The 27,661-nt window shown below is 38.5% G+C and overlaps 2 protein-coding genes across 3 annotated transcripts in view; both read right to left on the bottom strand.

Annotated features, from left to right (window-relative positions):
* Positions 1–3,117: 3,117 nt before the first annotated feature.
* LOC116300645 (tyrosine-protein kinase transmembrane receptor Ror) lies at positions 3,118–20,509 on the bottom strand. The gene is made up of 12 exons (XM_089030266.1): positions 20,095–20,509; positions 19,495–19,627; positions 18,927–18,966; positions 11,413–11,807; positions 10,867–11,157; positions 10,526–10,600; positions 10,125–10,158; positions 9,291–9,688; positions 8,790–8,867; positions 7,769–7,984; positions 6,974–7,242; positions 3,118–6,684 (listed from the first exon to the last, which is right to left on the bottom strand). Exons 2-12 carry the CDS (start codon positions 19,553–19,555, stop codon positions 5,821–5,823), a joined length of 2,721 nt encoding a protein of 906 aa, XP_088886392.1. The 5' UTR covers positions 19,556–19,627; positions 20,095–20,509; the 3' UTR covers positions 3,118–5,820.
* A 4,461-nt stretch (positions 20,510–24,970) lies between these two features.
* Positions 24,971–27,661, bottom strand: part of LOC116300674 (transient receptor potential cation channel subfamily A member 1) — a 33,070-nt gene continuing 30,379 nt past the window's right edge. For both annotated transcript variants that reach the window (XM_031709585.2, XM_031709586.2), the window contains 4 exons: positions 27,333–27,401; positions 26,753–26,863; positions 26,437–26,552; positions 24,971–25,761 (listed from right to left, as the gene is read on the bottom strand). In XM_031709585.2, coding sequence (XP_031565445.2) covers positions 25,590–25,761; positions 26,437–26,552; positions 26,753–26,863; positions 27,333–27,401 — 468 coding nt within the window. In that variant the 3' untranslated portion in view covers positions 24,971–25,589. The remainder of the gene's footprint in view (positions 25,762–26,436; positions 26,553–26,752; positions 26,864–27,332; positions 27,402–27,661) is intronic.

Below are 27,661 nucleotides of genomic sequence, written 5' to 3'. Positions count from 1 at the left end.
TCTATTACAATTGCGCGATGGTATGAAACAAAATACATAAAAAAATTTTTGAATATGAATTTAATACGAGTTAATACGATTGGTCGGAATATTTGGGTTTTAGAATATTTCAAAGTTAACAACACTCAGTTTAGGAGCAGAAAAGGCTCAGTCGGGTTTTGTGCGGCCTTCGGAGCTTAACGTCAACGGTTCGATCCATGGGATCTCGACTTCTTTTTCGACTAATTTCTAATCCTTGTTAAAACATGGCAGTGATGGGGAAAGCTGAGGGAGGTAAAGCGCACACCGTCAGCTCACTAGGAGTACAGCTACGAGCTGAAGGAACCCTGACGTTGAATAAGGCCTTTGTCTTCCCTTTTACTTTTATAAAAAAATGTTTTGATGTAAAAATATTTCCAGTTCATGCTAGTCTCCCCCACAGCCGCTTTCAGTGTCGTCACGCAACAATTTTTCCACTAAAAGGAGAAATTGTTGCATGAAGACACTTAAAGCGGCTGTGGAGGAGACTAAGTACATGCATTCAGGCTTCGGATCTCATTGTTGAATAGACCTGTAGTTGTCATATATTCTGGTTCCATTTTGTTAATTATTTGTTACTTTTTACGCTTTATAGAAATACCTTTGAAACCCCGGGCTGTGAGGTGTAAATGTTATGGACTTGAACGCAAAGGCGACCTTTGGGCTTTTCGAGGAAGCTGCCCAACTAAAGGCTTTCATTATACAGAGTTTTCATGTCGCCATCCACCGTTTGGCGTCTGTTGCTATCCGGGAGGACAATGAACCACGCTGAAGTTCTAAAGGGGTGCCTTAATCAAAAAATATATAATTTAAAAGTCGCATTGCAGTCTAGACGCGCCGCACCTGTTATCTTTACAAAAAGTAAATATATATTTGGGGATACAGATTTTGATCACAAGCCTTGCCGCTACTTGAATGACTGCTTGTGTGCTTGCTTGCAAACTTGACAAAGAAATTCCCTTATTTTATGCTATAGATAAATGTAAACTACTGATTGATTATGCAACAATAAAGGTTTACCCAAGTACAATCATTCACGTCTTTTTGTTGTTGTTGTTGTTTTGTCGTTTTTTTTTTTTTTTTTTTTTTTTTTCTTTCGAGACTGTTTCGGATCACTTGAACAAATTTTATTTTGAAAACGCAGCGGATAACAATTAGTTCCTTTATGATGGTGACTGGGATTCTTCGTTGATGAAAAATCATTACTCCATGCAAACTCCAATATAAATGTCCTTAGAAGCAGCGATGCCGTAAAGTAAATTTAGAGCGTTCTCCCTGGCGGTGCTTTTGGGAAACTGTGTACCATCTGTTCAATTTTATCATTGTTCAAAGGCTCCTTCTTAAATACTCGATGTCTCGGAGTCTGATGCATCTACCTCAGTCTTTCCAGTCTGATGCATCTACACAATTTCTCGGCCGCTTCATAGTGCTCACTAGTGTGTGGATGAGAGGGTAGAATGAGATTCTTTAGCCCTTCAGTATTATTTACCGAATAAACTTAAAACACAAGCAAAGGTGATGCAATATCTTCCACAAAACTGCCGCCCTTTTGGGCCAAATTCATTTTCTTTGTATTGACACCGGCACTGATGAGTCAGCTAACGTTCTGATGTCGTGAGCATGAGATCTCTCCTTTTTGACAGTAAAAAAATGAAATAACGTGAACTCCTTTCAATAGATTATGGCAGACCTCACAAATGACATGAATTTGTTCGGGAGTGGCAGTTGCAAGCAAAACTTTCCTAACAGACTAAAAGATATTTAAATAGCCAAAGTTATCACGAAGTAAGACAGACCTGATTTAGATGTTGCTTGTAGCTATGAGCCATGGATACTAGCGCGAGTTCACTGTTTGCCTTTATCGGCAGCAGAGCTTTATTCGCTCCACTTTATATTGATATATATATATATATATGTTATTTACCGGCCAGGAGGTCCGGATAGGGAAAACTGTGCCCGAGGTCTTGAATATACAGACCGAAGCCGTTATCAAGACCGAGGGCACAGTTTTTCCCTATCCGGACTGACTATAGGACGGTAAATGACTTATTTATTTTTTTCCTGCATTTTTTTACTTGTTTTTGTAATCGTTTTGTTTTGTTGTTTAGCGGCAAAGGATACCGGACAGCGAGCGCGGGCAAATACTTACAAAATACCGCCCACTCAAACAGCCAATCAAAACGCACGATTTTTTAGGATACCGGACCGGAAAAGAATAAAAGTCATTTTTCATCTGCAAACAGAATTGGAGTTTAGGTTTCTAAGCAGTAATGTTCCGTGTAGTATGAATAGTTGAACTGAAATATAGGGGAACTAGGTGAGGACCGAGGATTGATCCCGGTAACCCACAGGTAATCGACCTTCACATAGATATATTATTTTGTATATTAAGCATAAATATTTTACATCGTATAATAAATGTTATCCTATATCGTACCATGTAGAGTCCGTACCGTGTTTCCCACAAATGCGAAAATCGTTCTCCAAAATTCCGTCGTTCTTCTCAGACAAAAACATAATTTTGACACAATGTTTTGGACATAAATCCATCAATAATTACCCTACTGACGTGTAAATTTAGCACCATGTGGAATAATTCCAGTGCTTGTTATTTTGTTGACTTGTTTTATACCCTGAGCAGTAGAATTATCTTTTTGGGCGGGGGGGTTTGGTCCATGTTGTATTTATAGTAGTCGTTCAAGCTTTTTGGAGTTTTAACATGGACTCGATTCAGAATAGACAAGGCTAATTTATCAACAACACAAAGCTGGATGTGCTACAAATGCAAGAGCCAAGCCATGTTTTGATTCACTTCTCATCTTAGCGCGTGGCAAGAAGTACTAAAACAAGATTCCAAGAATTTGGTGCAGATATATACGAGGTATTTTAAATATTTGCGGTAGAACACTTTTAAGACTATCTTGTCTGTGAATCGAACCTTGATAGAAAATTCAAAATTAGAGGTCTTCATGATCATCAACGGAATTTGTCATTTTGATTTTTTTGGTCATACTGTATTCTCATTTTTTGAAAACAAATGTTATTCCGAATCCATATAATCAATTATTATTTTAGATTTATTATGTTAAAACATAGTACTGTAAATATTTCCTGCATTTTTATTTATATATGTATATTTATTTATTCACCACCTCCCCCGCTATACTTCAGTTTTTTATATATTTACAGTCAAGGAATTCATAGCCTAGCAAAAGATCTGTAGCTAGACTTCTTATTACTTAATGTTTTGTATATATTTTGTAGAGGAATTCAGTGTTCTGGGAGGACAAAACAATTTGCCTTCTTTTCTGCAAAATCAAAAAAAAAAAACAACAAACAAACAAACAAACAAAACAAACATCCATTGTTTTGTCCTCCAGAACAACTTCTCGCGGGAATCAGTAGTGTAAGGGATCTATTCTTGAGCACAAAATAAACTTCAAACCCGCTGACCACTTCATTGTACCATGGGCTCAATGTTTTCCCATCGTAGACCACGTTTAATTCCCTAGAGTATCATTTCTTTGTTTAATGTGTATGTAGTGTATATCAAAAGACACATCGGAATATGGCTACGACTCAAACAAAGAATCTAACTTACCCTTTTGTCATAAGATAATGAAACCTGGTCTGAAGTTGAAGAACATTACGCCCAAGATAAAGAAGGCCAGTAGCTTTAGAATCAACTCTAATGAGTTTTGGGGCTGGCAGAGGATTCGAGGATACATCTAAGAAACTTTTGCTTAAAAATCCCATAAACTCTTTCCGTGAACCATCCTCATTCCCAGTGTCTTCTCTCTTTTGAACCACGGAAAGCTTGTAAGAAGAAACTGGAAACAAGGTTTGCTTTCTTTAAATATTCATCTCCGTACCCGCCTCATAGTTAAACAAACCCAGTTTCCTATGCTAGAGTTATTGACAACTCAGTTGCCATGGCAACCATGTATACAACTTTTTGGATATTTAGTATTCTACGACAGAATTTTTTGATTCCTCCACAGAGGTTATCATCACTTAACTGAATAAATATATTTTAAAAAAATTCGATTTCGTACAATGTGTAGTATGAAAGTTAGAGTTAGAGTTCGGAGCAGATTTTGCATGAGTGAGAGTTTCCACTTTTAATGGATAAAAGCTATGAAAATTTAGTCTAGCCAATCACATTGTATGGTACTGTGGCAATTAAGTGGCTTTAGCTTTGGACCAATCACAAATGACGAAAATCTAGACTAAGACTAGCCAATCACGTACGTGTTGTGTTATCCTCTGGCACTTTAGTGGCTTTCACTTTAAACCAATAAAAAGTTGCAAAAAGGCAGACTAGCCAATCAGAGTGCTCAAAAATGGAAGCCATCTATAAGTGGAGTGATAGGGTTTTCTCACTCATGAGAAATCAGCTCCAACCGTAACACAAAGTGGACCATATTTCCATAGACCGTTTTCTCAAGGTTGCGTGCGCATCCAACTTAATGGGCCACAAAACTGAAAAACGCAAAATTCAGTAAAATTGAGAAGAATTTTCATATTTGAAGAGGAGAATAATCAATTTTATGAATTCTTATTGAAAAAAAATAATAACAATTCATGATAATACTCGTGTTCTGGTATCGTGGCCCGTCAAGTTCCTTAAATTTGAACGCGCACGCAACCTTGAGAAAACGGTATATTGGACAAATATTTTCAACATTTTTTTCCAAGTTTTAAAAACGTTCACTCGCAATTTCGAAAGACGGTTGAAATTGTTTTTGAAGTGCAGTAAAGACAGCCACCATGTTGGAGGATATATAAGAACCTCCAGAAATACTATTATTAACCACGACAGCAATGACCTCACATGTAGCCACCCGCCATGTTGGATGACGTGCCAAAAACATTTCTGTCTAGTTTCTCCAAGATGGCGGCAATGATTTCATATCATGCACAAACTACGAATTTCTAGCCGTATTCCAGCTGTTGATTTGACTTTACTAAGGAGATGCCTATAAGTCCAACATTGATTGAACTTCACTCAGACAGTATCAATAATACTGATCAAGTCCAAAGTCAACGTAAACTTCCTGAAAGTCCATGAAGTCACCTCTTAACGTTCCACTCAATAGTAACCACTGGAGGTGAAAATATTTATATATAAGTAAATAACTAGGTTAAATGCTCTCTATCCAATAATGGTCGCCTTGGTAGATTTCAAGGCTTATGAACATGTCCATTGTTAATTTCTATAGAGGACTATGATTTCTTGGTATGGACAATAATATGGCATTATGGATTAACTTCGCATACTCTGATAAAAATTGTGATACATAAATAATATGTTTCTTCAATAGGTTTGGGCTGTACTCTTGTTGTAGTACAACCTTGGACCATTCATCCAACACGTTTCCATCTTATCTTGGCCGAGGTGCGATTTGCTCGAGAAAGGCATTATATACAATATATCACCGACTGCCAAAGACAAACTCTCCGGGCAAGTTTTGTAGGCGTGAGGAAAAAGCGTTCAAATCTAGTCTTTCGTTCGACCAGTTTTCTTCCAAAAAAAACACAAAAAAACTGTTCCTTATATCTTGGCCGAGATCTGATATGCTAAACATCGAGAAAAGTATCATATACAATACCATCAGCTGCTGAAGACCATCTCTCCGGGCAAGGTTTTTAGCCGTGAGGAAAAAGCGTTCAAATCTAGTCTTTCGTAGACCAGTTTTCTTTGGCAAACAAAACAACTTTTCCTTATATCTAGGCCGAGGTCTGACATGCTTAACATCGAGAAAAGCATCAGATACAATATATCACCGACTGCCACATTGATCAGTGGTTCTCACCAACCGAGTCGCCCGCCCAAGATCGTAGCCGTGAGCAAATGTCAGCGAAATCTGGTCTGTCACACGAATTCTCTTCCCAGCACTCTTTCATCAAAGAGTAAATTCTCGCGGGACAGCCATCCGGACATGGCAGCAATTTCATCCTTCTAATACATTCAATAGCCTCTTGATTATTTTGACCTGAATAAGGCTGACTTCCATAGCTGTAAATCTCCCATAACAACACTCCGTAAGACCAAACGTCGCTCTCGTGTGTACAGTGCAACGAGTTAAGCGCTTCCGGTGCCATCCACCGAACCGGAAGAAGCGCGCTTCCGTGAACCCAAGAATAATCGGAGGGGTACCTATAACTACCGATTCCAAGGTTTGAAATTTTGACAATATTATCCATAGTTAGGAAACAGTTTCTACAGGCAACGTCTCTGTGAATGAAGTTTTTCTCAGCCAGGTAATCCATCCCCGACGCGACTTGCAGAGCGAAGTCCAACAGGAGAACTTCGTCTGGATCTCCATCCGGATTGGCTGACAAATCCGATGGAGTGTGCAAGTTTAGATAACGATGAAGATCCATATCGTCAAAATATTCAAAGACCATGAACAGAGGATCGCTTGCGGAGACTCCGACTAGACAGAGAAGGTTTAAGTCCTGTAGACCAGCGAGTAGGTTGGTTTCGCTTCTGAAGTTCTCGACGACTTGGTCGGGGACGTTGGATTTCAGTCGCTTGACGGTCAATCGAATTTCTGATTCTTCTTGTTCTGTGTTGATCAAAATTGCTTTCCAAACTTTAGCAAAACCACCTTCACCTAAACTTTCGATGAATTTCACTTTTCCTTGGTTTCCTTCCTCGATCTAAAAACGAGAGAAGGAGAATGCGTGGTGACACGGTTAAACAGAAAGGCGAAAAGAAGAGAAAAGTTACTCAATGATTTAAACTCCACCTAAAACAATTAGAAATTTGGACAATAAATTTTGGGAATAAATAGAAAAACTCTTTAGAGAACTGATTTTCGTTTTGGACCCGGAAGTCGTTTCTCCATACGAGAGAGAGAGAGAGAGAGAGATGGGGGGGGGGGGGGGATTTTCGGGGGTTCTCCCCCCCCCCCCCGGGCTGATAATAAAGAAAACCTATAGAACTTACGACATTAAAGAAACACGATTTGACGTCTGTCAAGCTCTGCTTGAAGTCGCTGCTCGGCTGATGTACCGTGCTTTGTGTACTCTTGGATATGGACCCCGAAGATGAATTGTCTTTATTATGAAGAATGTTCCTGCGGTGTTGAATTTTGAGATATACAATGATCGATACGAAAGCTACGATCAGCACGCCCATGATGCTGGAGATAACGTAGATGGTGCGTCCAACAGGAACCAGCGGAGATGGTTTAACGAGTAGTCGACGACTTAGTGCTAGAAAGGAAGAAGTTCAGAAATTCGTTCTTTTAAAAACATAATGTACATCGATTGATTCGAGGGTTTTTCGAAGGGTTCTCCGGGTTCTCGTTTGTTAAGCCCCACCTAGCTAAATTCCAATTCAATCTGTGAGTTACCCATGGCAAGGCCAAAAAAGTGGTTATTATTATTATTATTATTATTATTATTATTATTATTATTATTATTTACTTGTGTAATAATATTTTGTACGAGGGGGGAAAATGGTTCTGCTGTGTTCCTTGATTACAGACTTTATTCCACAGGGTTAGACTCGAGGTTGTGAAGAATATTCATGTGTTCCAGTCAAGGTCCGTCTTTGTATTGTTGAAGTTGTGCATTCTTTACTTCATCGTTGGTATTTGTGAATATTTAGACACTGATTCAAGGCTAACTCTGAGTAAATGAGTCTGTAATCAAGGAACACAGCGGTAATTTGGAACTCGACATATTATTACGATCTATTACTCAATATATATTTTCATATAACTCTCTATACACTTACAAACTTCGGAACATTTGGGCAAGTCGCACAGGTCATACTCGTTGTCATTGACATAACACCATGGCGCTTCTCTTTGATTGCGAGGATTTCTGCAGTAGTTATGAGAAAAGTTGTACAATGGATCATGAAGCTTCCAGCGTTTGCATGGCTGGCCGGACTTTGTTGTGTTATGGCGACCAACGTAATGGTGGCCTGTGCTGTTGTAACATCTTTGAACTGCAAATACAAAACTTAGAGAGATTAGAACGCGTAATACACTCAATACCGTACAATCTGTACAATACCACCCACTGTTGTGCGGGAGGTCAAGGGTTCAAGCCTCGGCGGCCTGACAAACACTCAGGGTCTTAAAATAACTGAGGAGAAAGTGCTGCCTCTGTAATTACATCAGTACAAGTAGTTAGGCTTTTAGAGGCTCGGATGACCACTTTCAAGGCTGTCCCGTCTCTACACGTTTCACATTACTAACCAATATTGGAGGGACGTAAAAGAACCAATGAGGACGTAAAGAAAGCCTGGCAGTGACCATACTCAGTTCCTATACCTCGTATTAATCATTTGCCATTCATATTTCATTGTAAATATACATGGAAATGGGGGCTATATGAAATCATATATCATCAAATCTTCTAGACTTGATTTGCAGCACGGGGGGGGGGGGGGGGGGGGGCGTGGGTGGTACGCGCTGCTATTGAGCCGCCTAACTAAACGTAGACCAACGTAGTAGTATTTATTACGAACTTAGTTGTATACACATCCTGGCACAAGCACTAATAGTGTCATAGCACTAACGCGGTCATCTAGAAGGTTATCTATATTAACATTTTTCGCCGTGGCCCCAAAACCCTTTCCGGACATGGCTTGAACGTAACGACAGTTTAAATGCACAACGTCGATTGTAACCTACAGGCGGTTTACTAATGAGTAGACAAAAACGCTCATTAAGCAAACGCTTTTCATACTTCGTATCAGTGAAGAGCTTTTGATTATAATATAATAGCAATACTATAACACTACTGACCTTTGGACTTTTCGAGACGAATAATTTCAATGGAAGCGAGAGATGCAGAGTTGAATTCTGGAATGTGCTCTGTGTTTTCTGAAATATTAAATTTAAATCAAAGATCAAGTTTAGGATAAGGGGTGGGAGGTTTTGCAAGGCGGGCGCGAGAAGTTCAGTTTGCGTCCAATGAAAGCCAATCTGTGCTCGCGAAAGTTTTGGAAGACCTTTTCACTAACGGCGTGAAGATTTTCTATTTTAGAATGAGACATGATAATCTACATCGAGTGCGCAACTTTATAAAAAAATTTTTTGAACTAATTTGTTTCCAAAGAAAATTAGGCCAAACAAAAAAGCAAAAAACAAAAAAACAAAAAACAAAAAAAACAAAAAACAAAAAAACAACAACAAAAACAAAACAAAACATTAAAAAAAAACAACAACAACAACAACAAAAAAACATTAAAAAAAAAAAACAAGAAAGAAAGAAAAACTTTGTGAATGGAAGTAAAACCAGCTTACCTTTGATTTGTAACGAGGAACAGAACTTATGATCAGGGTGGTTAGCTTTAGGAAGTCTTGAACAATTCGGCAGTAGACCATTAATACCAGCACTCGTTTTCGCCACAAGAAGTTCCGCCGCGCAAACGTCATCGTAAAGAGCGAAGCAGTCGTCTCGACACAACCTCGGCTTTAGATCGACAATCTTCGGGTCACACGATTTAAACACATGGTAACAAAGCGCCCGAATGCCGTACTTGCGGCATCGTGGATTCAGATTAGATTCTAGGATTTGCTTCAAAGGGAATATAAATTCCTTCTCGATGTCATTCTGGTCCTGACGATGGCCAGCATAGAGCAGGTCACCGCTGATGTATTCAGCACAGGCTTTGCCACGGTAGGGCTCGCAGCGTGGGTACCTTAACAAATAGAACAGGGAGATCAATAGACTTTTTTAGGGGTAACGAACATGATGCATTGTAGTCTAGCTTGGGTATAAAAACTTACTTTGTTTTTAAATTACTTTTTTTTTTTTCATTTCTTCCTGGTAACTTTAAACATGATGGTGCATTGTGGTCTAGCTTGGGTACAAAAACGTTTGCCTTACGTAGAGTCGTTTGTACCCAAACCAAACCACAATGCCTCCGGCTCATCGAAATTAGAAAATTTATATTAGGTTGCAGAAATATAGTCTCTTTTTAAGAATTTGCCGCAATCTTGCAAAACATTTTTTAACTTATAAATCTTCTTTTCTGTTGGAACTAAGATCACATTGAAGTCATCGTTTTTTCCCCAGAGATAAAATAAAGCATATTTAAATTACTTATAAATATTCGGTAAAAATTATTGACTTACTTTCTCTTCCTCGTAACTTTAAACTTGGTAGGGACTACAAGAAATAATACAGAACATCGATATATTATTTAACTGAATCTATCTGGCTGCATACCAGGTTATGTTAAGGTACAGACACACGGTGCAAACATTGTGCGCAACATTGCAAGCAACAAATTTGAATCGGGTTGACACACGTTGCAACAAAATCACCCAAAATCGCTTTTGTCAGCCTGATATGCTAAGATATGTTGCAGCCCTGTTCATACGATGGAATTTGTTGCTCGCAATGTTGCAAGAGTAGAGCGCGATTCAACTTCAGATTTGTTGCATGCAACAAGTTTCAGGGGTAGACACACGCTGCACCAGTTCTGTTGCGTGCAATGTCGCACCGTATGTCCGTACTTTTAAAGTAAACTTACCTATGGACCACTTTGAATGTTCAATTCTCTCTCTTGGGAGTGTTGGTCGGATGACTTCATTGCCTGGCGGCTTAGCTGCGGATTCAACGACCAGAAATGTTTTAAAACACACAGGAACTACCATATATATTAATATTTCTCTTTAGTATAATGTTCAATTCTTGCGCTCCTAAGGACGACCAGCATTCTTTGCGCTGCAAAGAACTACCAGTATTTTTTTGCGGTTCAAAAATCAACGAGCATTCTTTGCGCTCTTAAAAACCAAATTACTGACGGCTTCCACTAACATCCACTGCACTAATGCATGCAATTTATAGACTTACTGAACTCTCTAAACTTACCAGAAGGCAGATCTCGACCCAGTATCTTCAGACAACCAGCCGCGCGAACAGATTTCAAAATTGATGAAATAATGCATTCAAATTTCCCAGCATCCTTTGCACGAGAACGTCGAATTTTCAACCGGGATCCCCAGAGGAATTTTTTTGTTTTGTATCGCGAGCCAATAGGAGCTCCGTCCTTCATCCACGTGACATTAAAGGGGAATTTCTTGGTGTTGAGACGGCATTTGAGTGTAACTGATTTTCCTTCATACATGGTGATGTTCTGAAGCGTTGCACTGAAAGGAATTTCTGCAAAGGAATTATTCATAGTAAATAATATTATAAATATGAAGTTCGATGAATAAAGCTTTAGCTTGTGTGGATTGTTGTCCCATTTCAGACCACCTGTCATTCTCTTGAGAATAAGATTCTTATATGATACTCTAGGGAATGACACGTGGTCTGAAATGAGCATGCATTTCATCAAAACTAATGAGGTCCAATAAAGGTAAACTACCTTATATTGCATCTACTTTTCAACGAAAAAAAAAAATGCGTCCTTACCTTTCATGGTTACCCTTACACAGCTCTTGTAATCAGGATGCCCCCGCGAAGGCAGTGTATTGCAATCGGGCAGATATCTACTTGAAAACTGGTTCTGCTTTCCCATCTTGAATTCCGCCCGGCATACATCATACTGCAACACAGAACAGTCGTCTTGACAGAACTTCCTTGGCTTCGGCTTCTTCGAGGACGAATCGCAAGGCGGAAAATGATAGTAACAAAGAGTGGGCTTGACATATCTTTGGCAACGGCCTTGGACATAGCTTGATATCATAGCATAGATGCTGCTAATCCTTGACTCAACCCAAGCTTGATTTATTCTGAGAAATACTTTCTGGCCGCCCAGATAAGCTGAGCAGAAGGAGCCCCGGTATACTTGGCATACTCCTTCTCGCCTAAAAAAGGAGAAAAGATAAAACTAGAGTCACGTCAGGGCAGGCATGGTGTATTGCTAACTATCAATCACCTGAGGTTTTGAAGTTGACTGGGGGGCAAACAAGCGGTTGACTGAGGGATATGTAAAGTCAAAATATGACTATTTCTACGACATGAAACCAAAAAACAAGAGATCAAAACAACCTCCTTGAAGCCATTAAAAACGCAGCTATGACCCAAAGTGAAGTCTATTGATAGCAACCTATAATATCTGGAGGACTTGTTGAGCAGCCAATGTCACCAAATGTACAAAACGATCTATCGAATACAATCAGATCTCGAGTTCCAGAGACGGATTATTTTGTGATAAACACAAGACTCGACAATCGATATCATTACAGGCAGGCCCCGAGCTTGTTGACTGCATGGCCCTTGCTTTTGATCCGTGGCAGATCAAATCGCGTTAACGTGCTAGAATTCTCCATAAGATTTGATGATGGCTATAATTGGAGCATATGATTTTAAGAAAGACGTCTATCTTAAAAACCACCGTATTTCCTGGAATGGGTATTGCGCTACCTTAAATCACCTTGGAAACGAATGCTCCACAAGTAGTGATACTGTTTGCAAGAATACACTTTAAGCATGCATCAGTACATTCATACCACAACAACTGGCCTGGCGATTTTATAATAAATCATCTGTGAAATTCTCCAAGCTATGACCTTATATTAATCTAGATATTATTAATATTATCTGTTCACGATGCCATTGCATTTCTAAAGGAAGACTCTAGCATGCCAAATGATTTGACGAGAATAAAGTGTTGTGGGGCAAAAAAAATCCATTACACCGAAGTGTCTGGGACGCTTTCAGAGTTCTCTCTGAAAACCATGCATCATTAGGGTAATTTCTTATCATATTTCTACTATTCACCGACATTTGTGTCATCGTATGGTCTGCAAATGTGTGCCTTGTAAGATAAGGCAACACTGCATACTTTTTGTAAACTTTCCTTTCTATTCCCAAGCTCATCACGATACATTATATATTTTTCTTTTTCCTTATATATCTTGTAAATTATATTTCAAATATACAATATCCAAGAGGGAGAATTCTTATTTTAGATAGGCAGTAGTTTTAGGAAAGAATGAAAGAAATAGCTTGCGATTTCCACGTCCTGAGTGTCCAACTTGCATGATCTAATTAGAAAAGCAAAGCTCCGCGCGCACAGACTTACAGCTCAAGGGATGGACCCTTAGATGATTGAGGGGGAAGTTGCAAGAATTTATGCTTCACGAGATTTATTATTTGGTAACCCCTGCATGTACTTTGTTTGTGCTTGCTCGATATTTCTTTACTGAAAGGAAGAGTTTTCCAAAATTTTTCTGGCAGTGAAGTGCTTGCTCGATATTGTGAGGATTTACACAACCTGAACCCACCCCCCCCCCACCCCTCCCCCATCAATTATCAAATGATCCGTCCCTAAGAACAACTACCAACACTACAGGAATAAAATGTCTTAAGGCAAACAATATATATTTAGAGCGCTGATAACCGCACTTAATCCTCGACCATCAACTATAATCATTCTTAAGATTGCGACAATCCCGTTTTTTAAGTTTATCATTTTAACACTTGATTCCTTGAGGATGAACCCGATAAAGACGGGCGCACTGTACAAAGAATCAGGGAAATTCTCCTGTCTCTTTAACTCTTCAGTCCTAAAGCAGATGGAATTCGAAACTATTTTGCATGATATGAGAGCTAATGTTTCGGCTTCGATAGTAGCTCTCGTAGAGGTCCTCCTTAAGCGTGTTGAAATGTGGGCGCGACGCCAATTTCAGTTTTCCAATTTTTTCGTCTTCAGGAACTTCTAACGACGTTGAAGTAGCTTTTTAGTTTGTTCTTTTGATTCTATTGTTTTATTCCATGGTGATTTGCTAGTTCGCACTTCTACGCGAGCGAGCAGAGGACTTTGCATGGAGATCAGTTTAAGCATGCAGAATCATCATCATAAAATAAGGATTTTTTCAAAACTTTTCCCCCAAAACTGAGTCAAATGACGACCTTTCAGTTTCTTGATGGAGTGCAATTCCAATGATAAATCTTTAAAAACAAAAAAAATTGTCGGAGAAACTTTGATGGTATGCAGAACGACTCTGCGACGTGCGAGCCACTCGATATCAGAAGTGGGATTAGGCTCCTATGAAGTGCAATCTTTTTTCTAATATCTTTTTTGATACAACAGAGTTTAAACACCGATAAAACAAGAGATATATTTATAATTCCGCGAGATAAAATCGACGGCATCAAATGTTAACCTCACTAACTTCTAGAAGTCAATGATTCCAAGACCTTTTGGCAACGAAGATGGCTCTCAAATGAAGTGGTCTGTGCGATAAACTTTGAGTGCTTATTGCGTGGGTTGAAAGAGAAGTGTAAACAACTTAGAATTGTGTAATTCAAGTTGACAGAAATATTGATTATTGATTGTTTATTTAGGGAAGAATAGGACCGGAATCCATTTACCTTGGAAAGAGTTTGGTATAGGAAGAAAGACATCTAGAAAACTGATTATGTACTAAACGACTAACCCTTGGCTGAACGACCACTATCTTATCTCACTGCTTTATAAAAATTGCGCGAGCTAAGCTGTAAGATGGACGCTAATCAGCATGCCTGAAAGCTAGGAAATAAAATTGTCTTTCGTTGAAGAAACATCAATTTAACCATATATGAAGTTGTTTTCAATAAATTTATTCTATAAAAAGCTACCACTAATATTCTAATAGTCTTACGAAAGTTTTCTAGGATTTTTGGAAGTAAAATTTTAGTGCAAAGTTTCACTAAACAGAACTGATTAGATAGAAGATTGTGCAATAAAAGGTCATTTCAATATTTAGACGAGGAAGAGAAAAATATTACTTTGTTGACTTTTTGATCTGGTAGAAAGGAAGCTACTAAATACGATCGGGGAAAATAGCGAATATCTTTAACGAAAAACGAGAAGAAGAAATCAAAGAGTTAGTTCAATTACTTAATTTTGAAAAACAACATGAATCGACACGCTTGGGAGCGTGAAATAATTGATTTTCAAGAGCTTTTCCAGATGGATTTAGTAGAATTTGTTAATTATAACAATTTGAACAAAAATCAACTATTTTTGAGAACAGTTCTAAGACAGGTTTTCGGGAGTGTTCTTTCTCGAATAGCAAAAGCTAACATTTTGCAAGGAAACACTCAAGAGGATAGGGAGAGATTTCCGACTAAATAAGGATTTTCTCTGCGAGAGACAATCCAGCGATTCTCTCATCAATTATCAAACATTCCAAAGAGAATTAATACCTCAATGTACTCCCAGGAATGATTATTTGTACATCAAATGACCATTAAAAAATTCTAATCGAATCGTATAGGAATGTGTGTAAAAATGTAACCGAGATATAAAAACTAAGGGTTGCTATTTGAAAGCCAATAAAATGTTGGCGAAAATGCTAAGGGAAGCGAAGTAAATGTCGATTTATAACGAAAATATCTGGAAGCCAATAAAATGTTGATTTATATGAAAGCCATTGAAGTGTCTGAAACCTTGAACCCGCGCTTCAAGTAGACTAAAAGGAAAGTAGTAAAAACGTAATATTCCAGTCTGTGGAGTCCTGTAAAGTGTCAATCGATTCTACAGCCATGGAAATTCAAATCTATAATTCAGCTGTGAAAGCCACCAAAGTGTTCGGCTTATGAAAGCCAATAAAGTGTTCGGCTTATAAAAGCCACTAAAATGCACAGAATATTTACACGATTTCTCGCTGACTCTAAATTCTAGTTTGTCTCAAGATTTACAATAAAATTGTCTATCAGCGACCTCGTTTTTCAAACCACTTTTCAGACAGTTTATTTTATTTTCTTTGTCAATATTGAAGCAATCGAAAACCAATTAAAATGTTTGTTTAGCCGTAAGCTCAAAGAGTCAAGTAAATCTAAATACCTGGGTTATTAGAACTTCATGTCATTTCGAGTATTTTCTCCTGTTTCTATCATTTGGTTAAACCTCTTTTTGTAAAATTATTGAAAAATACAGAGAAATAAACCATAACTTCAAGGATAACTTTTGATTTTTTTCAGACGTAGAAAGAATAACCTTGAGAGAGTATTAATTATTATTCTTTTTTGTCGGTCGATCCGTAAAAATCAGTAATGTTCGGAGAAGTCGCATCCTCGGGAACTCAGCGGTAAAATTCTGTCGCTCGTTTCTCGCTACGAGCGACAGAGGTTTACCCCTGAGTTCCCGAGGATTGAGAAGTTGCGGAGCTTGTAGTGAGCTTGGTTTTATGTTTAGGCGTCTTGCTGTTAGAGAACATCAAGCCGCATTGTTGTTTAAAGTTGTTTCACGCAGCGAGCTGAATAACTTACATTTGTTCGCAGCCCGATATATCGGCAGCAATTTTAGGAAATATTTTATTGTAAATACTCAATTTAATACGGTAAATAGTTATCGCGTTAGATGTTAGGCCTCAAGAGTTAAGAGAACTTTGTTTGGGCGGATTCTTATTTAAGCTAACGGGCCCAATTCACTATTTAATATTCCATTAAAATAACATTGTTATGGCTGGAATCCTTCCCTAATTCAAACTATACAACATTCTAATCTAAAAATCGCTTCACGCAACTTATAGAAAACGTGGTTGTACTATGTCCCGAATCTTTCCTTCTTTACTTGGGTCTCTTGGATTAAGCCCATTTTTTTTTTCGTTTTCTCTATCCTTTTCCATTTTGTCTTGGGCCCTTTACATACATGTATAGTTTTAGTCTTATAAAAATAAATAAAAGAGGATAATGCACTTTGTACCGCGGAGATTTAAGAGCCACATACTTTTTAGGATCACCAAACTACTAAACATTCACTGAAAAATACGCGAGCGCTAGTTTTACCCCTGTTTTAAGAGGAGCATAAAAAAGCAGACATTTCGACGCCAAAACACTTAGATTCAATTCTCTTTTAGTTATCCAAAATCTCATAAAACACTAAGATGTATATCGCAGATGATTCGTGTGTTTCTGCACACAACCAGCGTAATTAGACATATTGGAACGGTATTTGAAATACTTTTGTTATCACATTTGCACTGACCATACTCCTTAACCTGGTTGACAGAAAACACGGTAATGATGATGTTCAAGGCAAAAACAGTAAAATATGATTATCATAGTGACAATATCTGAAGACTCAAAAGAGTATTTCAATCCATTAAACTCAGATTTTTTTATGGCTCCAGTGAGGCACCGTAGATAACATTTTGACTTGATGAACAAATTTGAGTTAATGGCGACTTCATTGAATGGAGTATAAAATATTCTGCCGAAATTTAATTGCTATGGCTATCTGGGAGCAGCGCTTTTTGTTTTTAATTCTATATAATTAACATTGTGAGCGCGTTCTTTGATGTTATCTCGATATGCAACCAGGCGGGAATAATGAATCGGATTAATGAGCCATCATGGTTTTGAACAGTGTCTTTGAATGTTCACTTGAAGAGCTTGGCTTCACAACCAATTTACTATCCATTCAGACAAAACAATGCCAAACTTTTTTAATCAATTTTCGACTAAAAACAAATCGGTTCTGACATCCCAACAAGGGAAAATGAAGCCAGGACAATAGGATAACACAGGCGACAGCAGTCTTTATTACACGCGTATTGGATCATAAGGTTTTTAAACATCTTAATTGAACACATGAGATTTTGTATGCACGCAGAGATAAGAAATGCACTTTTAGCTCGAAATCCCAAACTCATATCTCGAGGGATACAGCCCTACAAATGCCCCAAAAGGCCAAATTCCTCAATATTCTTGCAGTATTTAAGATAGTATTAATAAAAGCGAATGATTAAAGAAAACCAGACAAGTAGAAGGTTGGTTAGCCCAGGGCGACGTGTGTTTTCAACTATAGAAGCTCTGCCAATAACGATTGCAGGGCCCTCTGACGTATCAGATTTGACAGGGGTGTCTTTATTTTAAGCAGATTGAAATGTCCCCAGGCAAAGTTGAGATTTCACCCCCTAGAACGCCTATTCATCTCGTGTTTTGGTTGTTTTTGAACGGTTTACTTTGTAATTGCGAGAATACCTTAGGAAAAAGACTCCAAAGACAAAGGACCAAGCTCATTAAGACCGTCTAAAGGGCTCTCACTTATATTGACTTAAGTCTTGTGAAAAATGAGCTGTTTGCTTGCTTAACGGTACACTTCTAACAGATGTTTAATGTATTTCAGTTGAGAAGAGAGTCATTTTCAAGCCTTTTCTCTGCATGTGCTGAGTTATTAGCCTCCTTGGCGTAATTTCATGTCAGTGAATTCCAATAACATCGAGGAAGGTCAAGCGCGTGCAGGATAAAGGGGGAGAGAAAATAGTACAGTGTGTACGTAATTAGAAAAGGATGTTTGCATCCACGCAATGTAGATATAAACCCTTACGTAGAATACAAAGCTGCTAAACCAGCTTTAAAAGTTAGCTTAAAAACCAGCACATAATAAAGAACACACGGATCGACCTGCTATAAATAAACCCTCGATATTACTAGAACAACAAACAGTGCAAAGTAACTCGATCTCCAATCCATCAATCTGAACAAATGACCAGCTACATGTCCTAAAACGCGGCATATTTTATGTAATGCCTTCCCCTCAGTGACAAGCGAAGGGCCTTAAAAATGCTCATTAGCGCGAAGTCTATCTATCCAAGCGTCCATCCTCGACTTTAGAACGAAAACCGAGTGACAAGCGATGTTATTAAAACTGCTCGCTTTCTTACTGAACCACTTGGTCGACATTTTGTTGTTGAATGCTTAGTTAGTCTTGACATTTAGCGTTCGACCCTTGCCATTCCAGTACCATTAAATATTACCCGTTTGGTTAGGCTATGTCGTAGATTCAAAAACAACAAGAAAACGCGAAGAAACGCTTGATAATGTGGTAAAAAGAAGGCTACAAGATTGCTTACAACGATTGACTACATTGGTTTTAAATTACAGCAAATCGCTTCAATGATGGTCGATTTTGTTCATTAGGGATAATTCTCACATTCTTACCATAAAACTATCTAATGAATACGTTATTCAGTACATCTTAGAATACTTACAGTCTCCCTCCGTTTTTCCTATTACTTCTGCCGCCATCGACTGCAAATTTAAAGGGTAAATTTTCGATAAGTGAAATCGTTTGATCTATAAAGTAATACTCATGATGGCCACGAGTCTTCATAATCACCGTCAAACGTGCTCGCAACATTTCTAGATGAACCTACAAAAACCTCTAGCCTCTAACAGAAGCGTGGGATTTGATTAAAGATGAAAACTCTAACTCTAAAAATCACTCGAACATATTGATACAACAGTGTGACATTGATTTTTGACATCGAGTCACTTTATCTGAAATGCCACCCGTGAATCTCAGAAATTCCACTAAAATCATTAAGGCGCTTGTCGATTCACTGCGAATCCTCCATCTTTGAGCATACAAGTACTTTCAAATGTACAAGCGAAGAGCGCTACAGCACGACAGATTGAAAAAGAGTCCCAAATCTTTGTTGTTTTGGTGTCACACGTTCAGTCAATAACCATGAATACGTATACATTTGATAAACACACGGCCTTAGACGGGCTAAAAAAACGTAAATTCAAACTCGAAACTCTCCAAAATCTCCTTACCTTCAGACCAGAGGCATAGAAGGACAAAAGCGAGGTATACTTTGCCTAAAACGGCCTTCATCTTGCTGGTGGTAGCGATCGCAAGGACAACAGACACCTAATTCATGGCTATCCTCCGCTCTTTTCCACACTCCTATAAGAATGAATTCGAGAAGAGAGCATTGCTTAGTGTGACGTCATTAGGAGTCCAAAGCGGTTGGCTTTGGGTAATTATTATCTAAAATTAATGACTTAAATTATTTAATTACTTTGTTCAATATATAATTAAATTAGCTCTGATCCGCTTGATTCAATAGAATGGAATCTGAAGGATGCAATGATTTGGAAGTTTTTGTGCTATTTTAGAGGTAGTTTGAACGTCGGTTGTGTTAGCCTTGCTGAAGTAGTGTGACATTCTCGGCCTTGATCTGGGATTGCAATCAGCGACCACAAACAAATACTAACATACAACACAAACACAAAGTGACAGATTTTCAAATTACGTTCTCATAGGACTTGGGATCAGCGACTGTTCACCAATTCTTAGGAGTAAATATAAACACAAAACGATCCCTAAACAACCCCGAAAACCTTTCAAAATTTAACGCAAGCCTTGCTTACCTTACGTCTTTTGCCTAGAATTCTAAGATAGGTTCCTTTTTGATAATGATTAATACAATAAGTCAGTCTTCGCCTTGAAAAAGGAAAATCCCGCTTCGCTAGTTGGAACTTGGTCAAAAACCGTGTGCTTCGCTTCAAGATAAGAATGCTTCTACATCGACTCGTCCATCGTCACAAGCAAACCCTTAGTAATTTACTTCTGAGTGCCACCAAATTTTGACACTTCTGTTTTGCATATATCACTACTGTCTAAATCACCCACTGCTATTTGTTAGACCGTCTGTTGAGCGACTTCACAGGAATTACAACGGAACTTCAAATCCACTTCGGTCAATAAGAGAACCAATGATGATACAGATTATATAAGCTCGGTCCGCGGGTCCCTCGAGTGTGCAAAAGCTGGCGGGACCTTAAAGATTGCCAGATGTAAAAATTGTGCTTGTTTGACGTCGTATTCTGGTTTTAGGGATATTAGATATCTGGGGTCATGCTGGAGAATTGTTGGCAGGCTTTAAGGAAAAAGACAGCATGAAATACCATACTCTTCACGCGACGAGCGACTATAACCATGTGAACTTGTTTTTGATTTCTCCATTGTTTGAGTAAATACTTTATGTACATTTGTACAACATTCGTAGAGCTTCGATTTCCGATAAAGATATCACCTTCTAGTTTATTATTATTTTTAGTTACTCGCTTTTAATACGAGTACTTTTTTAACATATAGAAATAAAATCTTAGTTAGTCCTCTTGTATTGAAATCATTCTTGAATTTTTATGAAAATGATTTACTAGTATTGCAAGTCTTCGAGTACTAGAATATATCGAGATGAATTTCGCAATCAAATTGGATTTTTTTTCTTAAGAAGTTATTCAATATACCGCCCTGATATCCAACTTCAAATGGTTATTAAGATATATTAGCCATAAGCCATTGTTTTCGTAACTGGAGAAATTTGAACGCTACTTAATGACTAGCTTTATAAACAATCACTTAAGTACTTAGGTATTGTTATTACAAAACACATAACGGAATCGTTATTAAAACAGTTGTTCATATAAATCCTTGAAATGAGCTGAATATAATCTCATACAAGACATGATTATTGCTTTAGGAAGGGACAAAAGTTCTATTCAGTGGCTCAAAGAAATTCGAGTGAGGCACTCGCTTCAAGCTGTTAAAAGATATGCTCAACTTGAGGTCTTGCAAACGGAATATTTCTTTCATTAGCGAACGGGAAATAACAATTCGAATTATTTCCAAATATATCTCAGTGAGAACTTAATCTCGCTGCACGAAACGACGTCACTACTGTTACATGCTTTCCAGGAATTCAAAATGCGTTTCTGACGTCGACAGAAGGAGAGGGAAAGATACCAAGAATTCGAATTTTTGTCAGTGTGAGAAAAAGGATACTTAGTCGAGAGTTTATTGTCAATCAACGATAGAACTACTTTTAGCTGGTTTAAACCCTTGTTGACTTCCTGCAATGAGGACGGAATTAATCCCCACCTAGACTAAGCAATCCCATGCGAGGCTCCCACAAAGGAAAACCGAATGACTCAATATACCACAGAGGTATAGGGGAAAAATTAAATTATCCTTAGATGGGATAATGGCCGTTGCGGTGGAGTAGAATGAGTGTTGCTTATGATGGATCCTGTAAGTGACGCCCGTACGAGCTTAAAGTGGAATGTAAAACTCTTTGGATGATTGAAGGCATTTTAAGTGTAGAAAAAACCTTTAATCTGCTTCAGAAGTTAAACCCAAGAAGATGGTATCTCGTTCCCTTTATATAATCTTCGCTTCTCCTTGACGCTCTGCATTTTCTTGACAAGCGAAATCACGATCTATGACCCTCTTTCATACATCCCACAAATCAAATCCCTGGGGCAATATTAGACAACTTATCAAGCCTTGATTGAAACGTTTCGTTAATATCGTGTCATTTTGATAAAAACCTTGAAGGTCATGCTTAAATTTGGCCCCAAAACAATAGGAAACGTGACCCTGAAGAACCCTGGGTAATTCACCTAGGGCTGTTTTTGATTGGTTATCGAGTAATGATTGACGTGTTGGTAATTTCCATACTTCTGATGGGCACCGATTTACGAAACATCTTGAGGGTCAACACGTGGAAGACTTTAAGTAAGATAACAATTCATTTTGGAAGTCTCATTAGCTTCGTTATTTGGGTTTCAGATGTGCGTATAATAAAATACCTTGGCAGTGATGCCTAATAAGTGCATCTTATTTGGCACTTTTGTCTTTTAGGGATTCATCTTGGTCATTGTACTTACCCTTAGCCAGAAGGGCATGCAGATTCGCTTACTTTTCTCTTCTGTAAAGTTATATAGTTTCACCTTGATCGAATTAGTGTTTCATATTTCCCCATGGCGTGTCATTCCCTTAAGTACTGATTCTTTCGTTATATGTCGGAGGTAGGAAAAGCATTATACTAAGTATGGAAGATTTCAAATGCTTCCCAATGTGCAAACGTTTTTTAAAAAACCATGTTTTTTTTTTTCCATTTTTTAAAAAAGTGGATAAACTGAAAAAGTATGGTATGTTTTAATAATGATATGATGGTTAATAGACTATCATTAAGCTATCTGTTAAATATGTTTTCACGAACAAGAGCTCGCTAGTGGTTGTCATAGTGATAGACGTGTTGCCTATATATGGTAGTATAGGATAACCATGGCAGCATCCATACAGCCCTCATGTGGTTGCCATAGTAGCGGTTAGGCTTACTGTAGATCTTTTTTTGAAATAGCCAACATGATGCATTGGGGTCTAGCTTAGGTTCAAACATATTTTGTCCCTCATGCCTTATATATATGGTGCTGTTTGTACTCAAGCTATACCACAATGCATCTTGTTTATTGAAACAACAAAAGGCTTGTTTTGGTTACTATGATGGATGGTTGCTATGGTAATGGTATTGAGTGTCATATTGATGGTTGTCATGGTAATTATTTGACACATGTTGAACATAGCTGTTTACCTTTCATGATTCTCACTTCCTTCTTAACGCTAAATTTTAGGAGTAGATGCAATAGTATTTTTTTATTCAGCAAATTGGTACAGGCTTAGCCTTGTTTAAGAGCAAATCATTTACAAAAGTCAACATGTAAAGAATGTGCAAGTTGAACAATACCAAATGTTTCCAAATCTCACGAACTTCTAATAAATTAGCTTACTAACTTATAAACGAGACTAAACTTGTAAAAAATGAGTCATTTATAACAGCGGTATTCATTGAATACAAACTGGTGTATACCAAAGCATAAAATAAAGTGCGACATATTTTCCGAGATTGGAATGTGTGTTCATTGTTTAAAGATGAGGAAAACCAAAGGAAAAGTTTAAGTGACAAACACATGGGAACCACAAATAAACCGTGCTTGCATGCGAATTAGAATTGGAGTGGTTTTGAGGGTCTATGGTCTTGCAGCTCGAAAGGGCCTCGAGAGACAATGTTGGCAACTTGGCTTGGAGGTTAAGGAGTATGAAAAGCATCAATGATTTTAAATTTAACTGGCTTTGCGTGACGACTGTTGTCTTAAAATCGAATATGTACAAGACAAAAGTTTCCGTCCAAAGAAAGGTTTGTTGGGCGGCATTTCGCGTTCCCACGTGAACACAATGGAATGTAAAACCACAGGAAACCCACTAAATTCACCGACGGAAATTAAAACAAGACAATAATGACACTACATGACCTTAATCTGTTTGCAATTACGTTATTTGTGCAAATTCTTTTGTAGAAATAAATACCGAGAGCGGTTCGGAATCGGACGGTACTGACTGACAGCACGTCCACGGTACGAGATGTCATAACATGGCATTCTATATGAATGGTTCATCGTATGAGCGGGAAACATACGGTACTAACACGGCGCGTACACGGTACGACATACAGTAACATTGAAATGGCTTCCCATAAGAATGATTATTTTATAAATGGGAAATATACGGTACTAACACGGCACGTACACGGTACGACATACCGTAACATTGAAATGGCTTCCCATAAGAATGATTATCTTATAAATGGGAAACATACGGTACTAACACGGCACGCACACGGCACGGCATACCGTAACATTGAAATGGCTTCCCATAAGAATGATTATCTTATGAATGGGAAACATACGGTACTAACACGGCACGCACACGGTACGGCATACCGTAAAGCATTGAAATGGCTTCCCATAAGAATGATTATCGTAAGAGTGAGTATAACGTACGTAACTGACTTACACGGTATGACATGCCGTAACATTCTCATATAAAACAAGGGCTTCACATAAGAATGATTATCTTATGAATGGGAAACATACTTTATTAAGTTCAGCAAGTACACTGTACGACATACCCTAACAAAAATGGTTATCGTAAGAGTGAGTAACGTAAGTAACTGCCTTACACGGTATGAAATGCCGTAACATTGAAATGGCTTCCCATAAGAATCATCGTATGCGGGATACGGTACTGACTTGCAGCGCGTACACGGTACGACATAGCGTGGCACTGAAATGGCTTCCCATAAGAATGGTTATCGTACGAGTTGGAAACATACGGTACTGACTTACAGCATATACACGTTAAGACGCCGTAACATTGAAATGGCTTCCCATTAAGATGGTTATCGTAGGGTAATCGTATGAGGAGGAAACGTACAGGCTGACTTGCAGCGTGTACAGGGTACGACCTATCGTAACATTAAAATGGCTTCCCATAAGAATGGTTATCGAGATCGTATAAGTTGGAAATGCACACCAAAGAGCTGTTAATTTGATAAACAAAATTTGCTTTTTTAGCTGGGATAGCAACTCTAGAACGCTTGTCTGGAATTCTAGCAACGCACAATAAAGACTCGATATATCTTTTATTTTTGGGTCTTCATTTTTAATTTCCGATGTAAAAGTTATTTTATTTGGTGTTACTTACGTTTTATAATTTAAAGTAATTAAGTACGAGTTAAAGTTTTCTTTTTTTATCTTTTTTATGTTTTATAAGTGTTGTTTTAGTTCAACTGAACCATTTATCTTCAAGTTGCGCAACTCAAAGGTGCCCGAGTGAACGAGTTTACCACAGTTTTAAAGTAAAGCGGTTATATAAGTGCCAAGGAATAAAATGCTAGTCGATGTGGATAGTTTAGTAAAATACTACAAAGACTTATAAATGCTTTCAATATGGCATGAATTTTAGAAACCGTAGTGGCACGAATGGTTTGAGGTCTGAGGGAGAAAGGACGTCGAAGAAGATGAGGATGAGGGGAATAAGGGGGCGCTTTACCTTTCCCTCCCCACCCCCCCTCCCCCCTCGGTTCCCTTCTCTCCTAGTCCCTAATTCATTCGCCCCGCCACAGACTAGACTTTGACTAGACTAGAGCTGTGTAGCAAATATTTTTTATCGCACTCTTAAGATATATTTAAAATATTATAAAGCCTTAAGAAAGCGCTCAAGAACTTCAAGACGACTTTTACTACTTATACTGATACCAACTACTGAAGTTTGGAGTTTTCCAATCTCCAACACCGGAAGAGAACCAGTTCATAATTCTAGTTCCGGTGCTTTCTGTACTTCCGGTCAGACGACGGTTAATGTCTCGCAAGATTTGATTTTGTCTTATGATAGCGTTATTCAATTCTTTAATCCTGGAGAAAAAAGATTCAGAGGCTTAGAAACTCTCTTCTTGAGTTGCTAAACAAAGTTTCATCTATTTTAATTAGTTATTAAAATACTATTTATCCAATATTCTATAGTTTTATAGAAATGGTGCAAGTGAAATCACGTGATTAATTCAAGCAATTGTGGAAGGAGAATTTGATTCATTGTAAATGATCACGTGATAACGGTCCGCCATTAAAGTTCTTTTTCAGTTTTTTATTTTATTTTATGTACTCACTCATTCATTCATACATTCATTCATTCATGCATATACCTTCCTTCTTTCCTTCCTTCCTTCCTTCCTTTCTTCCTTCCTTCCTTCCTTCCCTGCTTCCTTCCTTCCTTCCTTCCTTCCCTGCTTCCTTTCTTCCTTCCCTCTTCCTTCCCTGCTTCCTTTCTTCCTTCCCTGCTTCCTTCCTTCCATCCTTCCTTCCTTCCCCCTTCCTTCCTTCCTTCCTTCTTTCCCTGCTTCCTTCCTTCCTTCATTTATTAGTTTATTAATCTATTTATTTATTCATTTAAACAATTATTAGTTGAAAGCATTACGTTCAGCACACTGCCTCGAATTAGAAGGTTAGTGTTTATCTAAACCCAGTGGTCTTGGAAGCGGCATGCACTAGCAACGTGAGCACAATATAGGGTGTCACATACCGGTTACTAACCTGTTTTCGTTAGTGGTAATCTTGTCGTTGATCTGTGTTAGCATCATGGGAATCCTGTGGTGGTAATCTGAAGAGTCCTCCTTAGGGATACCAAGACTACAAAAAGCATCCCAAAGCTACAAAGCAAAGCAAACAGTTAAATAGTGTCACTATATTATTTAAACCTTCCTGGGATCTGTTGTAGGTCCATCAATAACTGATGATAGACATCTAAGAGACAGATTATGATCATGTTCAACCTTGCAGTCAAAAACATTGAAATTTTCAGAAGACAAGGTTAAATGTCTGCCCTCCCCTCCCCTCCCTTCCATGTTACCTTGGTAACGAGTCCCTTAGGTTGGTTGGGGTATTCCACGTGTTCTTTAATCCTCAATCGACGAAGAATCCACATGGGGAGAGACTCCTCCAACTCTATCAGGTGTTCAATCTGCAAGAAATTGTCATTTGTAATTAATAACTATTTGACAAAAATATACCCTGGATTATCACAGAACGATCAAGGGAGGTGTAGGAGTAGTGCACTCGATTCTCACCTATCAAAGGTCTAAGGTACCATTCGTGTACTCGGCATCACATGTGAGTAACATTCGTTAGGTCTTTCCTCTGCTTTCTCCCTCCCCCCTTCCCCCCTATCCCCCCCCGCAAAACCTAACAAACCTTAAGAGCTCCTGTGCAACACCCATTGCCTTTATCCTTCTCATGTTTGGGGCGGGACTCGACAGCAAACGGTAAACATAGATACCAATCCCTTTGTTCTTGTCATATTTGGTGCATGAGTGGATGGCAAACGATAAACATAGATACCAGTCCCTTTGCCCTTGTCATATTTGGGGCAGGACTGGACGGCAAACGGTAACCATAGATACCAATGACGTCAGTGCGTTTCAAATACTTACCTGCATGATATAACGCTCCACTACTGCATGCTGACGAATATTATCGATGTCACCAACAGCTAAACCAATCTGTTATACAGAGGTAAGTCAGTATCAATGTCTATACGAAGAGGCGACACAGAAGCTGTTATCCTTGATAAAACCATACGAATACAAGAGCGGAAGGAAGGCGCTACCTAGTCAAGAATTTCTCCTCTTTCCCCTGCCCCCTCCTCACTCCCCTACCCTCCCTTCCCTGCCATCCTCTCCCCTACCCTCCGTTCCCTTTCTCTGCCCCCCCTTCTCTCTCCCCTACCCCTTCCTCCTCTTCTTTGCCCCTCCATTCTTTA

The sequence above is a fragment of the Actinia tenebrosa genome, unplaced genomic scaffold (assembly GCF_029948245.1).
Source record: "Actinia tenebrosa isolate PJP-AT-01 unplaced genomic scaffold, QUT_ActTen_1.0 PGA_scaffold15__27_contigs__length_11533743, whole genome shotgun sequence".
NCBI classification, from domain to species: Eukaryota; Metazoa; Cnidaria; class Anthozoa; order Actiniaria; family Actiniidae; genus Actinia; species Actinia tenebrosa.
Note: the sequence above shows the minus strand (reverse complement) of the source record. Positions and strands in the feature narration are given on the sequence as shown.

What these genes read in the sequence shown, in the direction of transcription:
- LOC116300645 (XM_089030266.1), bottom strand. Translation starts at nt 19,555, where the DNA reads ATGAAGGCCGTTTTAGGCAAAGTATACCTCGCTTTTGTCCTTCTATGC. An exon ending in AGGAAAAACGGAGGGAGACT is followed by an intron (nt 11,808 to 18,926) that starts GTAAGTATTCTA and finishes CTCCTTTTTTAG; the next exon opens with GCGAGAAGGAGTATGCCAAG. An exon ending in GGGTCGAGATCTGCCTTCTG is followed by an intron (nt 10,601 to 10,866) that starts GTAAGTTTAGAG and finishes TTGAATCCGCAG; the next exon opens with CTAAGCCGCCAGGCAATGAA.